This window comes from Tiliqua scincoides, chromosome 1 (genome assembly GCF_035046505.1).
Source record: "Tiliqua scincoides isolate rTilSci1 chromosome 1, rTilSci1.hap2, whole genome shotgun sequence".
Classification (NCBI taxonomy): domain Eukaryota; kingdom Metazoa; phylum Chordata; class Lepidosauria; order Squamata; family Scincidae; genus Tiliqua; species Tiliqua scincoides.
In genome coordinates, this window is record NC_089821.1 from 288540730 (window position 1) to 288558063 (window position 17334).

At 42.1% G+C, this 17334-nt stretch overlaps 1 protein-coding gene and 1 long non-coding RNA gene across 2 annotated transcripts in view; one reads left to right on the top strand and one right to left on the bottom strand.

Moving 5' to 3' along the window:
* SEL1L (SEL1L adaptor subunit of SYVN1 ubiquitin ligase) overlaps nucleotides 1–17334 on the bottom strand; it is a 54602-nt gene that overhangs the window by 26212 nt on the left and 11056 nt on the right. Inside the window, exons 2-7 of the mRNA XM_066628041.1 lie at nucleotides 12705–12742; nucleotides 11903–12125; nucleotides 6225–6392; nucleotides 3080–3185; nucleotides 461–623; nucleotides 84–137 (exon numbers count right to left, since the gene is read on the bottom strand). Of these exons, the coding sequence (XP_066484138.1) occupies nucleotides 84–137; nucleotides 461–623; nucleotides 3080–3185; nucleotides 6225–6392; nucleotides 11903–12125; nucleotides 12705–12742 (752 nt within the window). The remainder of the gene's footprint in view (nucleotides 1–83; nucleotides 138–460; nucleotides 624–3079; nucleotides 3186–6224; nucleotides 6393–11902; nucleotides 12126–12704; nucleotides 12743–17334) is intronic.
* LOC136651544 (uncharacterized) overlaps nucleotides 1–17334 on the top strand; it is a 37455-nt gene that overhangs the window by 15880 nt on the left and 4241 nt on the right. The window lies entirely within an intron of this gene.

Consider the following 17334-nt stretch of genomic DNA (forward strand, 5'->3'; position numbering starts at 1 on the left):
AAAAAAGAAGTTGGTTAATTAAGCTATTTTGACTAGTACACAACAGAAAATCAGAGAAATGAACCCAGGAGAATTTACCATACCTTAGCCTGGCTGGAATCCACACCAAGGCCTGATGCATATAAAAATCCAAGAGCCTGAAATGAAACATACAAAGAAGTTCATATATAGTAGTTTCAGGATTAGCTGAACTGAAGTTACAACCCACATTTACTGCAGTCAGGTTATATCCATGCAAGGTATACATGTCAAAAAATTTTATGCCTTACAACTGACTCATTATTGATAGCACCCAGGAAGTCAAACCTGATGTACCCCTAACAAGCGACAACAAATGCATGACATTACATGCAAGGATGGCCACCTCTAAGCAGAGAATGGATGGACTTCCTAAGAACACAAGTTACAGGAAATACCAAGTCACGGAGCATTAGCAAAGAGACCTTCAAAGAAGACATACTGTTTGCCCTTTATGAGATCCTTCTTCGGTCAGTTTCTCAAAGAGCTCTTTAGCAGACTGGATGTTTTGCTTCAGGTAATCTCCAAACAACATAGCATAAGAAACCTTTTCCATTGCTTTTGTGTGATTCATGTCAGCTGCTCTCAGAAGATATTGATAGGCACTTAAAAAGAAAACAAAATTATATACGTGCATGCACAGACACAAACATTTATATGCTTATTTGGCTTAATTTATTCCATGTGAGCCAACTGTAGAGGGCGAAGAAGTACTAAGCAGAATCAGCCTTGACCACTGGCTTTTGAGATTTGTGAGTAATGCCAACCAATAAGGCTTTCAGAACCTTTAAAACCTTGGTTTATTTTTTTTTAGTGCAAAGCAGCAATGTTAGGCTGCTGAGCTCTGCTCCTGGTTCCAATCTACACTGTTGTGATATGATCACAAAATTGGAGGACATACTCAGATAATCTCAGCTCCCGCTCTGACCTCAAGGGCAAAGAGAGAGAGTCTCTGCCAAATGCTGTCCTAAGAGCTCATTTTTTCCATTGTTTTCATTAAGCAAGATCTCACTAAAGCAAATCAGATTAGAAGCATCACCAAGCTCACAGCTGTTCATATGTATGTTGAAGAGACAGGTTATTACAGCATTCCTGTAAAATCTCATTTATTACTCAGCTGGGCAAAGAAAAAAAGGAGACAGTTCTATAAAGTGAGGTTGGAAAATTACAAGCTTGCCTGCTGCTTCAAGAACTACTTGAAATAGAGAATAATCTATAAAAACTAAATGTAAATGTGTGGCGTTCTTAAATTGAGAAACTAGCATTATTAAAAATACATTAATGGCAATTGGATAAGGCAATGTATGGTTGAAACTCATTTTTAAAAGTGAGCCACCCATGACTATGGGTCCCTAATATAAATCATGCACAAACTTCTTCACAAATCCTAATCATTATGCCCAATATGTTAGGGCAGCAATTCATTTAGCTCAATACCTCAGGGTAGCTATTTTCAAACACTGTACCATGGCACAATGGTGTGCTTGAATGGTTCACAGGTGTGCCGTCGGAGTTTGGGGGAGGGTCATTTATTAGTAGGGCCATTGGAGGATGTGAACCCTCCCTCCTCAGCAGTGTGGTGTGCCTTGTCAATTGTCAAAAAACTGATGGTGTGCCTTGCCAATTTTAGCTCCTTGCCAGTGTGCCATGAGATGAAAAAGCTTGAAAATCTTCGCCTTAGGGAAATGAGGCCATAGATCAATGGAAGAGAACATGCTTTGCATGCAGTAGGTACTTGGTTCAAACACTGACAGCTCCAGTTAGGTTGGGGAAAGGCTCTCACTCAATAACCTAGAGCAGCTATTTTCAACCTTTTTCATCTCATGGCACACTGATAAGGCACGAAAATTGTCAAGGTACACCATCAGGTTTTTGGCAATTGACAAGGCACACCATGCTGCCAGTGGGGGCTCACATCCTCTATTGACCCTACTAATAAATGACCTTCTCCAAATTCCTGTGGCACACCTGTAGACCACTCGTGGCACACCAGTGTGTCATGGCACAGTTGCTGAAAATGGCTGACCTAGAGAGCTGCTGTCAGCCACAGCAGACTGACCTGTGGCACAAGCCTATCCTTCCCTCCCTCGCTGGTGTAGATGTGCTGAAAAGGCACATGCTGTATCCAGCTGGGGGGGGGGGCGTGGGAGGCTTCTGAGGGGAGAGGGGATTTAAATCCTTTCCTCTCCATAAACCTCCCAGCATGCAGTGGGCCTCTTTAGACTTACGCCAGTGATTTCTGAGGAAAGGGGATGGGGAAGCAGTAAAAATGGAGGAATAGGAACTGGTGTGCACCAGTGTGGTGACAATCACAATGGAAGGCTTTGGCCTGCCCACAAGTATTCTGGCAGCATGTACAGCTGGAATGCACCTTAAGGCAGCCAACACTGGCCAAACACTAGTTCTGCCAGTGCAGCAGCCTAATAGGATTCGGCTGTTAGCTAGATGGATAGTGGTCTGGCTCAAAAGGCAGCAGCTTGCTACTGTATGTTCATTCTCTTTGCTTTTTAATTCTATCCTGAGCAGTACAGGTCCAGCCTATTTATATACGGATTTGACTCAACATGAATGGCCCCTGCAAATGAGAAGGAATGTGCTGATCCCTGGAGTAGGGGAAAAATGCACCCCTTTAAAATCAGTTTAAAGAACTGAACAGTCCTTTAACAATAGTCTCCTTAATGAAAGAGAGAGAGAGGGCAGCTGTTGACAATCCATCAATCCTTCTCTCTCCAGGTGACCCCTCCCTTCCCCCTGAGCAAGTGAAAGAAAGATACTTTGCATTGGTGAAGGGAGGGGTTGGAGTGAAGCCTTTCTAAGCACTTTGAGAATGATTGTTGGATTGTCATCTTAATGACTATCACAAAGGTCAGCAAGGCTGTTTTTAAATCACTGGAGCAAAGAAACTTTGCAACACTGGAGCAAAGAAACTTTGTTTTTTAAATTGATTTGCTATAGTGTTTTTTTTTGCCATCCATGTGAGTGCACCGAATAATGAGGCTCAACCTGTATATCCTATAATTGTAAAAGCCCTCATAGCTGGGCTATGGAAAATTAGACTCACTCTTTCCTCTGATCCTTTCTGATGCTTTCATTAAGGATTTTCATCCCCATCTGATAAACATCTTCAGCCTCTTGCATTTGTCTTCTCTTATTAGACTGTTCTTCAGCTTATAAAAAGGGCGGAGAAACAATATTTCAGACATCACAACACTGCTCACACAGTTCCCAGGTTAACACCCCAAAACTACATACAGGTACAACTTAACCCATTTCTGCCAACCCACAGGTATAATAATAATAATAAAACTTTATTTTTATCCCGCCCTTCTCCCTAATGGGACCCAGGGCGGCTAACAACATATTAAAAAACAATAGAATTTAAAAAATATTAATACAAACAGATAAAAACATTTAAAAACACACTACAGGGCCATAAAAACAGTAGTCAGATTAAAAGAGTAAAAGAGCAGATCACCGAGGAATCAAGCCTGTAAAACTAAAAGATGTATAAAAAGTTAAGAAGGCCAGAAATCAGAAGGCTTGTTTAAACAACAGTGTTTTCAGGCCTCGCCGAAAGCTCTCAAGAGAGGGAGCCATTCTCAAGTCAAGGGGAAGGGAGTTCCATAATGTACACACTTGATCACTGTTGTGTATAAGCAATGTTGGGCAAAAATGGCTTAATTATCCATGGATTTTTCACCCACAGTTTTATCTCACCATGACAAGGGCCCTTTCAATTCAAGGAAAAAAGATGTTCAACAATAAGAACATAAGAACAGCCCCACTGGATCAGGCCATAGGCCCATCTAGTCCAGCTTCCTGTATCTCACAGCGGCCCACCAAATGCACACCAGAGACCTCATCCTGGTGCCCTCCCTTGCATCTGGCATTCTGACAATAGCCTCATTAATGTCAGAAAGGGCAGCTAGCAGGCAATCCATCAATCTAGACAGAACAGTTTCACTCCAAGGCAAGCTATCACTCCCTTCCCCCTGAGCATGTGAAATAATCCTAAGTGGAAGTGGTTATCACCTCCTCCATTCTTTCCTGAGCTGTGGCTCCCAGTGAAGGGAGGGGTCACTGCCTTGGACTGAAGCCTTTCTAAGAGCCTGATTGTCTGCTTGATGCAGTACAAAAACTGTTTTTAAATCGCTGAGCAAAGAACATTGTTTAAGTGTATTTGCTTTTTGCCATCCATGTGAATTCTGGGAACAGAACCCTCACGGATACCCTGCACTTCACACTGGGCTCCAGTGTCTTAACTATCCATTGTGTTTTGCAATCCTTGTCTTGAAGCAGCTCAAGGAAGTTCATGGCTCAGAAACTGGAAGCAGTCAAAAGAATATCCAGCTCAAATGTTTAAAGAGCAGAATATGCCTGCTTGCATTCTGACAATTTTCTTTTTCTCTTTGTGCATAGCCACATTGAGACCTGGTGCAAACAATGTTCTAACCTTGTGATCATTTGTCTAATTATATGAGGCTTGTGAGACAAAGATGAGATTTCTTTACCACCCCAGGTCAGGAGCCCACTTGAATTAATCTCCAATTCATTTTCATGACAAAATAACTACATTTTGCATTGACATTTGCATTGTTAAGACTGGGTTGAGACTGCTAGAGGTTTGAGCATTCAAAGGTGGAAGTTATTCATACTGTCCCTAGAAGCAGCTTTTTTAAGGCTTGCATTTCCTCTTGATTGAATGTGAAAGTATAAGGACAATGACCTTCAGAAATCACTTACAGCTGGTTTAGGGTAAACTACATGTGACAATCGGTTTTGTGATTTTTCCTTAGAGAGCAAGATAAACAGCCCTTCTCCCCCTGCCTCCAGTCCTTCCCCCTTCACTTCCATCTTCTGCATCTGGAAGAATCCCAGAACTTGCCATCATGTGCAGTCTGGCCCTTGGACAAATCCAGAAAATGGCACCAATAGGAATTATTTGTAGCAGGAAGGGAGGGGAAGCATTATCTGGATACCATGTAGCTGCTGTTTACATTAGAGCATACAACCAAACATGCAGATCCAAAATTCTAGAATGAGAATATCACCTTACTCAGTCTCAATTCTGTAAGTAAAGGAAGAAAAAAACCAATGCTGACTTTTTTCCTTGAAGCAGCAACAAGCTACATCAAGTGGAGAAACATCTTCAAGGAATTTCAAGGTGGGAGGGGTGTACCAGTATCTTAATATGTAATAGACAGGCTGGAACAGATCAAGGATCTATTAAGCCTAGCACTATATTTCTCACACTGTTAGCCAGATACTTCATGCCAAGCAGGGCATGAAGGTTAATGGCCCTCACACAGCTTGTTAGTCTGTACTGAGCTTGGGGCTGGACTAGACGTCCTCTAAGATCTCTCCCAACTCTTTGTGAGCATCTGGCACTTCCGGTTAAGCTAGTACTTTGAGCTTCTGGACATGAAATTCCTCAATGGTTTTGTTAAATCTCACTCTCTGGCAGCAATTCCATAGGATAACTGTGCATTGCGTGAACCAATCTTTTATTTTGCCTGTTTTGAACCAGCTGCCAAACAATTTCTCTGGATCAGGGGTGTCCAAACATTTTGGCAGGAGGGCCACATATCTCTCTGACACTGTGTGGAGGGGCAGGGGGGGGGAAGAATTAATTTACATTATAAATTTACATAAATGAATATATAAGAGATGGAACTTATATGAATGAATGAAGGTCTTGCAGTAGCTCAAGGTCTATAAAAGGCCTTGCACAAAGCAAGGCCAGCCTTTCTTTTGCTGCCTTCACAGATGTGAAACAGCAAGCAGTGGAAGGAACCCTCATCCCACAGCTCATGCGAGAGGTTGAACAGTTGGCCGTCACACTGAGAGCAGTTGCATTAGGCCAGCGTGGGCTCTAGCAAGTCTCCAGAGGGCCAGAGGCTCACTGGAGACTAGGGGCTCCCTGAGGGCCGAATTGGGAGTCCTCAAGGGCCGCAAGTGGCCCCAGGGTTGGGGTTTGGGTACCCCTGCTCTGGAGAACTGCAAATTCCACTGCTGTGAGAAATACATCTCCTTACACAATGCATTTTAGTCTCATGGCATCCAAGAACTGAGTGTCTCAGGATAGCTTCCACAAGTGGGCTAAGCCATAATTTTTGTTTGTAGGATTCCAAGTTTGCAACAGTTTTCCCTATAAACCTCAGCAAATAAAGGATGACAGCAATTTACAGCAGAGTACAGCAATTTACTTTCACAGAAGCCCCACTTGTGATCAGTCTTGTAGTCATAGGTTGTCGCACACCAGAGTCTGCCATCTTCTCTGCCATCTGCAGTGCATTCGTCATATTCCTTCTCCAGAAAGCGAAAGGGAAAGTGGCAGGGTTCACCATCAGCAGTACCTCCAAGAGCTGTCAAAACTACAGAAACACACAGTCATGTATCTTGAAGGATGTCAACAAGAACTAAAATTTTATTTCATGCGAACTTTGACAGCTTCCCTAAGAGGGAGCATTTCTGCCTGACTGAAGGACAGATTTTTCAATTCAGAAACTCCCTAGATTATGGATTTTTGCAAAGTCACATATGAATAAGATGGTAGCATTAATTAAGTCACAAAACTATTTGTGTAACATTATTAGCTATGCGCTAACTGCTGTTACACAGCAACATACAGCATATATGGTTAAAGATCAGACACATTAATAAAATGCTATTAGTCAAGAACTGAAAAGTAACAGGACAATGTTTCAAAAACTGGGACCAAGTAAGTACTTGGAGCAGAAATCCTCTCTCATACAGCTAGCGTAAGACCCATGTTCAGTGAAGTCCTCCGACAATACAGGGAACTTGCAAACCACCACTTAAGCCCCCTGTATTTGGCAGTTTTCACTGCAGCAGATTATGACTAAAATCAAAAACATCTTTTCTAAGTAGTAAGCACCACTGAACTTAGCTAGACATCTGAATAAACATGCTCCAGATCAGTGGTTCTCACACATTTAACACTGGGACCCACTTTTTAGAATGAGAATCTGTCAGGACCCACCAGAAGTAATGTCATGACCAGAAGTGACATCATAAGAACATAAGAACATAAGAACAGCCCCACTGGATCAGGCCATAGGCCCATCTAGTCCAGCTTCCTGTATCTCACAGCGGCCCACCAAATGCCCCAGGGAGCACACCAGATAACAAGAGACCTCATCCTGGTGCTCTCCCCTACATCTGGCATTCTGACTTAACCCATTCCTAAAATCAGGAGGTTGCGCATACACAGCATGGCTTGTACCCCATAATGGATTTTTCCTCCAGAAACTCGTCCAATCCCCTTTTAAAGGCGTCTAGGCTAGACGCCAGCACCACATCCTGTGGCAAGGAGTTCCACAGACCGACCACGCGCTGAGTAAAGAAATATTTTCTTTTGTCTGTCCTAACCCGCCCAACACTCAATTTTAGTGGATGTCCCCTGGTTCTGGTATTATGTGAGAGTGTAAAGAGCATCTCCCTATCCACTCTGTCCATCCCCTGCATAATTTTGTATGTCTCAATCATGTCCCCCCTCAAGTGTCTCTTTTCTAGGCTGAAGAGGCCCAAACGCCGTAGCCTTTCCTCATAAGGAAGGTGCCCCAGCCCCGTAATCCACTAAGACAATTTCCACTATGTCTTTTTTGAGATGCGGCGACCAGAACTGGACACAGTACTCCAGGTGTGGCCTTACCATCGATTTGTACAACGGCATTATAATACTAACCGTTTTGTTCTCAATACCCTTCCTAATGATCCCAAGCATAGAATTGGCCTTCTTCACTGCCACCGCACATTGGGTCGACACTTTCATTGACCTGTCCACCACCACCCCAAGATCTCTCTCCTGATCTGTCACAGACAGCTCAGAACCCATCAGCCTATATCTAAAGTTTTGATTTTTTGCCCCAATGTGCATGACTTTACACTTACTGACATTGAAGCGCATCTGCCATTTTGCTGCCCATTCTGCCAGTCTGGAGAGATCCTTCTGGAGCTCCTCACAATCACTTCTGGTCTTTACCACTCGGAAAATTTTGGTGTCGTCTGCAAACTTAGCCACTTCACTGCTCAACCCTGTCTCCAGGTCATTTATGAAGAGGTTGAAAAGCACCGGTCCCAGGACAGATCCTTGGGGCACACCGCTTTTCACCTCTCTCCATTGTGAAAATTGCCCATTGACACCCACTCTCTGCTTCCTGGCCTCCAACCAGTTCTCAATCCACGAGAGGACCTGTCCTCTAATTCCCTGACTGTGGAGTTTTTTCAGTAGCCTTTGGTGAGGGACCGTGTCAAACGCCTTCTGAAAGTCCAGATATATAATGTCCACGGGTTCTCCCGCATCCACATGCCTGTTGACCTTTTCAAAGAATTCTATAAGGTTTGTGAGGCAAGACTTACCCTTACAGAAGCCATGCTGACTCTCCCTCAGCAAGGCCTGTTTGTCTGTGTGTTTTGAGATCCTATCTTTGATGAGGCATTCCACCATCTTACCCGGTATGGATGTTAGGCTGACCGGCCTATAGTTTCCCGGGTCCCCCCTCTTTCCCTTTTTAAAAATAGGCGTGACATTTGCTATCCTCCAATCTTCTGGCACCGTGGCCGTTTTGAGGGACAAGTTGCATACCTTAGTCAAGAGATCTGCAACTTCATTCTTCAATTCCTTAATAACCCTTGGGTGTATGCCATCAGGGCCCGGTGACTTATTGATCTTTAATTTATCAATGAGGTCTGAAACATCTTCTCTTTTAACCTCTATCTGACTTAACTCCTCGGTCAGGAGGGGCCGTTCGGGCAGCGGTATCTGCCCGAGGTCTTCTGCCGTGAAGACAGATGCAAAGAACTCATTTAATTTCTCTGCCATCTCTAAGTCTCCTTTTATCTCCCCTTTCCCTCCCTCACCATCCAGAGGGCCAACCGCTTCTCTGGCGGGTTTCCTGCTTCTAACATATTTGAAGAAGCTTTTATTATTCCCCTTAATGTTGCTGGCCATGCGTTCCTCATGGTCTCGCTTGGCCTCCCCTATCACATTCTTACATTTCTTTTGCCACAGTTTATGTTCCTTTTTATTCTCTTCATTAGGGCAAGACTTCCATTTACGGAAGGAAGCTTCCTTGCCCTTCACAGCCTCTCTAACTTGGCTGGTTAGCCATGCGGGCACTCTCCTGGATTTAGTGGAACCCTTCTTTCTTTGCGGTATACACCTCTGCTGGGCCTCTATTACTGTTGTTTTAAGCAGCCTCCATGCACTCTGGAGAGACTGGACTCTTTTTACCCTCCCTTTCAACCTCCTTCTAACCAGCCTCCTCATTTGAGGGAAGTCCGCCTGTCGGAAGTCAAGGGTTTTTGTTAGATATTTGCCTGGTATTCTTCCCCCAACGTGCACGTCAAAACGGATCGCAGCATGATCACTGTTCCCCAATGGCTCAGTAACGTTTACATCTCTAACCAGGTCCTGCGTACCGCACAAAATTAAATCCAGAGTCACCTGTCCTCTGGTGGGCTCCGTGACTAGCTGATCTAAGCCACAGTCATTTAGCACGTCAAGAAATCCGGTTTCCTTATCGTGACCAGAACACAAATTGACCCAGTCAATATGAGGATAATTGAAGTCCCCCATGATTACAACCCTGTCCCTCCTTGTCACCTCCCTGATCTGTTTCCTCATTTCAAGGTCCCCATCAGATTTCTGGTCTGGAGGACGATAGCACGACCCCAGTATTACATCGCTGCACAAGCCTGGTAATTTAACCCACAGAGATTCTACGGTGGAGTCCGACCCACCTTCAATCTCTACTTTGCTGGATTCTATCCCTTTCTTAACATAAAGGGCCACCCCACCTCCAACACGCCCCTGCCTGTCCCTCCTGTAGAGTTTATAGCCCGGGATTGCGGTATCCCACTGATTCTCCGCATTCCACCAGGTTTCCGTTATGCCCACTATGTCAATATTTTCCCTTGTCACCAGACATTCCAGTTCTCCCACCTTTGCTCGTAGACTTCGGGCATTCGCATAAAAGCATTTATACACGGAATGCCCCAGGATGGGCTGCTTATTCGCTCCTTTGTCCCCGCATCCTCTCATTGTGCCAAACCGTCTATCACATCCCATCACCCTACCGTTCCCAATTTCTTCTCCTACCCTGCCTTTGTCTTGTTGTTCTCTAACCTCCCCATCCTCATCCCATAGGGATGAGGAGTCCCGAACCGGATGCCCCTCGGCTCCTGTCGGCCTTCCCCCAGGGATCAGTTTAAAAGCTGCTCTGCCACCTTTTTAATGTTATAATCATCATATTTTAATGTTATAATAATGTTTTAATCATCAACATTTTTAACAATCTGAGGCTGCAATCATACCCACACTTACCTAGGAGTAAGTCCCATTTACTATCATTGTTAAAGGAATATACACAGTAGCTTGTTAAAAGCACAGGTCTGTATCATTACCCTAAATGCAGTCACACCCATGGGTGCATCAAGTCTAATATATGAAAAATAAAATAATGAAATGAATGGGGACCCACCTGAAATTGGTTTGCGACCCACCTAGTGGGTCCCAACCCACAGTTTGAGAAACACTGCTGCAGATCATACTGTAAACTTATACTCCTTAAGAAACACAGTTTAGGATTTGGGCAGACTCATCTCTAGAATTGTTTTCAGGTACAAGGCTATTCTGAAATTTGCATAAAGCCAGTTTGTGGTGCTGACGTGGCATTAGGAGAGAAGTAAAAAAAAATCAGGCTTCACCAGTTGTGTCTGGTGACTGAAAAAAATTCTCTCTGTTCTAAATGTTATAATTAGATATCCAATAGTTGCATGACAGCTTGGCAACTGTTATTTTTTCCGCCTCAGAGTTTCCATATGAAGCAAAGCATTTAAGTCACTGAGAAACAGGCTTCCTACTTTAGGTTGCAAGTCTTTTGTGACTTAGAACAGTCTCATTCTTCTCTTTTGCAAGCCATTTTGAGAACTGTTTAAAAATGATACACAATTACATTGAAACGCCCCACCCCCCACAAGACCTTTCGAAAAGATCTGGCTCAGCTAGAATACTAAAACATGGTTTAGCATTATCTGCATTAGCAGGTGTGAGCCTCTGGCCTGTGTATCTTCTTCACTTTTCTACCTGCTTTGCACACAGTGAGACACATTGGAGGGAGGGGATGTGCATGAAGGTTTGATACAACAGTTCTGTGATTCAGTCAGTCGTTTGAAGCCACAGTTAAAGGAGGATAATCAGCTTTATTCCAGATGAGATGCTTATGCCAAAGAGTGGCTTGGCTAAGAGTTCATGGCAGAAGTGAGATATGAACCAGAGACGTCCCGATGCACAGCTCAGTCTCTTAGCTATGCCTTTTTGATTTCAAGCCTTCAGGACAAGGAAAAGTTTCTCCCACAATGTACATAGATAGTGCTATATAAATTAACATAAAGCAAGCAGATCTTCTCACAGATGGTTAAAGGTATCAGGGCAGGCTACAAGTCAATGCTACTACTATAACCTTTATTATAGTAGTATAATAAATTCCTCTCCACCATTATGGTGGTGTATCTACAGTAATACGTATTAAACCAGGGTTAACTTTTAAGCAGAACTTGGAAACAGAGTTTAGAGTTGGTTTGAAAGCAGCTAAAACTTGGTGAATCTAACCAAGGAAGCCAGTGCAGATATAGTGCTTCACCATGGTTAATGCTGTTTGAGAGGAGAATCTGCACAGGAGAGGGAGTGCAAGCCCACGGTGCACTTCTGATCACTAAACCATGGTTAAGAGATGGTTGCTCAATATCAGCACCATGTAAAACAGAATTTGTCCTTAGTTTTGACCTATCTCCTTCTGTGTTACACACCCACCCAGCCCTTTTAAAACTTTGCTGTGTGCAAAAGTGCACACAAGAATACCTGGTTTTTGTACTTCTATCGTTTCCAAGTCCTTGCTTAATAGCGTTGGGTGTTCTAGAGCGTTTAGTTCCTCTAAAGTGCTTTCCTTCTCCTCCTTGCTCCTAAAGTTCTCTCCATCATCCGTGTGGGACTCTGGTTCCTCAGAATCAATGAAGATCTGACCAGCCACCACTTGGCTTCCCGCTGAATGGTCTTTCACCTGTTCCTCAGAAGGCAAGGTTGCCTAGAAATCATAGAAAAATTAAAGAAACAAAACTGTTTAACAATCTCTCACATACCCAAGATTTATGCACAAATATAACAGGAAAGTAGATTCTTCATATTTCAGTATATTTTATTATAGCCTAAATGTTTTAGGATGAAGGCTTGAAAGGTCCCATCACAGATATTTAGAATGTGTGAATTCTTCTTCATCTCTCACTTTCCTGACAAACTTCCAAAGATAAAACTTTATATTCAACATTTGCCACTTTAACAACATATACATGTTCTTTCCTCCATGCAACCTTAACATTTTCCACGATTATCTTCCTGGGACCAGAGTACATTGCATGTTAAGATTTGAATGCAAACATGACATTTTCCACCCTCTGCTGCAGTATCTGAATAATTTTTACAGGCCAATTTTGATTATATTATATAATACATCTTATTATATAATAGTAAGATTTATGATATAAAAATTAGATCATCATTCAGGTCTTATCTCCCAGCTTTTAAAGTATTCCTCTCCCCCACCCACTCCACACATGGATAGACCAACTGTGTCAACTACACACATGCAAGAAGATTCACTGCTTACCTTTGATTCAAAGGACTCATCTTGAGTTCCTTCTTCATCTGCAAAATTTAAAAGTTAAGGTAAAGTTAGTTCTAGGATAGCTATATGCTGTTGAACAGAACTGCAGCTTTCTGAAAAACATAGGCTACTTCAACTCAGATTGCAATGAACTATTCCCTTGAAAAACAGACAGTTCACAATTCCTGTTCAAAAAGAAAAAATGTTCCTAAACAGAAGCAGGGTAGAGATATCAATTCTCCTTGTCCAAGCACTCAGTATCTGACCTTTCTTCAAGTCCAAGATTGACACGTGCTTATTGTTATACCAATTTTTAGAAATGTCAAACGAGTCTTCCCAGCAACTGATTGCACAGCAGCAAAGGTGCTTGCTTAACACCTAGATATGAGCCATAAGTCAAACACACCCTAGCAATTCTCAAACATGTTAGTGGCTATAAGCATCCAAAGATAGAATAGCTCCAAGATTATGAACTCAGTCTCTAATGCAATCTGTTACTTCAAGATCATAATAGTGGAGAGTCTTAGAATGCACTTGACACATTGCAGATAAAAAAGACATTGTTTTGGAAGCTAGTAAATAATTTCTAAGCGTCAGGAAAAGGGGAAAAATCCGTTCAATGGGAAGGAGGGTACAGAAAATTTTTCTGAGGATAGAAGATGGGAAAAAGGACAAAGAATAAGTTGAATGGAGCAGAAAGAGTGAAAAGGAAGATCAAAGTCTCCAAGCAAAAAGGGTACAAAAATACAGGAAACAAACTCATTCAACTTTCCTTGTAGCAAAGTATACTGTACACAGACCTGGAAGGTCACCTTAACAGCTAAGTGAATTTTTTATTTAAATAAACGCTATAGGGAAGCAATATAGATGCTGATGTGGTTTCAGTTTGGAAAAGCAACAGATTAACCTCTACAACAGACATTTTCAACCACTGTGCCGTGGCACACTGGTGTGCCACAAAGAGTCTGCAGGTGTGCCTTAGACGTTTGGGGGAGGGTCATTTATTAGTAGGGACACTGGGAGATGTGAGCCCCCTATCAACAGTATAGTGTGCCTAGCCTATTGCCAAAAAACTGATGGTGTGCCTTGACAATTTTGGTAACTTGTCAGTGTGCCATGAGCTGAAAAAGGTTGAAAATCACTGCTCTACAAACTGTGGGCAACTCATTCCCAACCCATCCACCCCCATCCAATTTTTTTCTACAGTGCTTCCAATAAGAATTAAATGTGGCCACCATGAGTTATTAAAAATGTGCACTAGTGGCAAATCAAGAGCCGATACTTCAGAGACCAACTTCAGAGACAAAAACAGAATTTTAAACAGATAGAACACGTTTGAGGGTTGTAGAAACATTTGACATACTTTTCTTTGAAAATATTTTTGCTTCACAGTTATGAAGCTGAATACATAGCCACCACTAACTGGGATTCTATGCTGAAGCAACAGTTGTACTGGAGAGGACGAATTAATAAAGAGAAATCAGGATCAGATCACAAAACATTACATACACTCATCAAATGACACTGAGTTTTGGGAAAGCAGTACAAAATTAGGAAAGATTATATTGCATTCTGACACTAATGAATGTGAAGTTTCGACAAAGAAACTTTCTCACTCCCATTATCAGCACCCTAAAATTCACCAGGGGGGGCTGTAGGGACTCACTAGAGCAGACTAGGGAATGGCATTGGGGGCTCCCAAAGGAGGGGGAAGCACTGGTGAAAATCTCTGCTTTCTTTACACAAATTAAAGGGTAAAGTGGTTAGGTTAAGTTGAATGAGCTGAAGAACCAGAACCAAACACACATTTCCATCTGCTCCAATAATAATGTGAAGCAAGCAGTGCGTTTCATTCTCATTGCATCATGCTGACATCTCTCCAAAGGAATAAGCTCTATATTAAGTTGCAGACAAACACAGTGCCAATTGTCAGCAAATAGATATTCTTTCCAAAGCAAAGTATCTTAGAGGGAAAACAGGTTGTGTTTGTTTAATTACGTATTTCAAGTATTTTGAACAGTTTTCCTTTCAAGTTTGTCAGTCAGTGAGCAGTGAACAGGACAAAATCTCTGGAGGAGGGATCAGTTACTAGCTTAGTATTCCTGGCGCAAAACTCCCATCTAAGAGATGGGCATTTCAGCTACCCAGCAAAGTGCAAATATCTTTTAAAACACTGCTAACAATCCTATAAAAGTATTACTTGAGGGCATATAAAAGCTTACTCAAATCATATACTTAAACAAAGAGGAATGTCAATAAATTATGTTCTTTTAATTGATTAGCTTTTCAGATTGTATGCTGCCTTGGACAACTCCTTTTCAGAAAAGGGAAAAGGAAAAATTAAAAAAAAAAAGTTAATGTGCATTTGTGGTGGAGAAGTGGCAAGTGGGGGTGGCCACTTAATCCTTCCTGCAAGCTGCTCCCCCTCCTCCCCCAACCCTAGACTCCAAGATGAGAATAAAGCCTAACTGGGAAAAGTTCAAACACATACTCTATCACTTCTCTGCAAGAACTGTCTTCTTTCGTATGAACCTGCTCAGTCCTGGAGATCTGATTCAGAGACCCTCTTCCAGAAGCCACCCACTCCAGAGTCTAGGTGTGCAGAAAGCCTTTTCAGCAGTTGCATTTGTTTGTGAAACAGCCTACCCAGGAAGGTCCACAGAGCACCATCTTACCTGTAAGAATACAGATTAAATCTTTTCCTTTTTTTATTGTCATACTTCTTTAATTCATTTCATTGGCTATTTTTTAAAACTGCTGTGTTGACTGGAAGCTGTTGCCCTGCTGACTGCATTTATTATTTTAACTAAATTACTTAGTGACAGTCATTTGGATTTATTTTTTTAAACTCAAGTAGCATAGAAATATTTTAAATGAAATGTTCCCCCATCCCTGAAGTCAACTTGTTCAGCGAACATGGGGCTGGGAACCCACATTTGCTGGCACAACATTATTTCCAGGCCTAAAGGGAATACTGCAGAAGTCAAACCCTAAATTAAGCAGATTAACTAAGTTGTCTTGTAATACTTACCAAATGTCAGAAAACACCTGCAACAGAGAACGCTTTGGCAGCCTAATACAACCTAGAAGCCTGCAGTTTTTTTATCAAGCTCTACAAGAATATTATTATTATTATTAACAGTATTTATATACCGCTTTTCAACTAAAAGTTCACAAAGCGGTTTACAGAGAAAAATTAAATAACTAAATGGCTCCCTGTCCCAAAAGGGCTCACAATCTAAAAAGATGCAAAAGAATACCAGCAGACAGCCACTAGAACAGACACTGCTGGGGTGAGATGGGCCAGTTACTCTCCCCCTGCTAAAAAAAGGAGCACCCACTTGAAAAAGTGCCTCTTACCCAATTAGCAGGGGTAATTCAGCATTGAATTCATGAATACTCTGAATTCATATTGCTACAGCACAAAGGAGCCCATAAGTAATACACCTGGGTGAACCAAGGTTCAGTGAAGAACTGCCTCAGTCCCAAGTAGTAAACAACCTGTTTTTTAAGATCTAGTTTCTTGAAATTGCTTCATACAAGAAAAGAATTTAGCTAAGTGACACACGGAAATTCCATGGCCACTTCTGACCATTTTGCACAATTACAACTCAAGCAGTAGATACTGAAGACCAACATGCAGACTACTCCACAGCCGAGATCTTTACTCTAATTAACGATTCAAGACATTTCTCTCATTTACACCTGTCTTATCAGACTGCTTTTGTAAGTTGCCTTAATGCATAGTTAAAATTGTAACCATAAACCTGTAAAAGCAGCAGCACAACCCAACCCCTGCCCCATGTACAGCAAACATGCCAGGGGAAGGAGCTACTATTTGGGTGCCATCACTGAAAAGGTATTTTCTTTGGTACCCAAGCCCCCTGGCTTCAGAAGGAGAGAAAACACAGAAGGGCTTCTGGAGTTGATCTTAATCGGCCATCCTCTATGTGAATTGCGTTGAAGTATCCAGGGCGGGAGAGACCTCTGAACAAGACCCTGGAGAGCTGCTGCCTGTTAGAGCAGGCAACACTACAGAGACCAAAGACCTGACTCAGCACAGAGGCAGTTTCATGTTGTATACATTTACAACTGGGTATTCTATTGGTCAGAAAAGTTGTGATCAATGGACCAGTCATATATGTTTTAAGCATTAAGAGCAACAAATGAGATATTTCATGCAAATTACACTCATTACAAAAACAAAATTAGCCAAATGTTAGTGCAGAACCAACATCAGCTCCATGGAAAAACATGGAAGTTATAACTTCATCTTAAGTTATAATTTCTATAAATTTCACGTTTCTATAAAACGTGAAATGAAACACAAACAGTTCTTTGCTTTAGTTTTTATCCTGGAACAACATTTGCCTACAGTTCCAAAATTTTAAGAAATGAAACTTAAAGCATAAACTTAAAGCAATTACACAGGCCAGTGAAATTGAGGGTCAGAAAAACTTCGCAAAATTTATGGTGGTTTTATATGAACCTGGGGTGCTGATTCAATAAACTGCATCCATTTTGCCCTATCATGTCTAGTTTTGGAGATTGCCATGGCATAGACTTCCTCACGAGGAAGCTGCTCGGACCATTCACTAAAGAGGCTATGCAGTATCTCTGAAACAAGACAAGG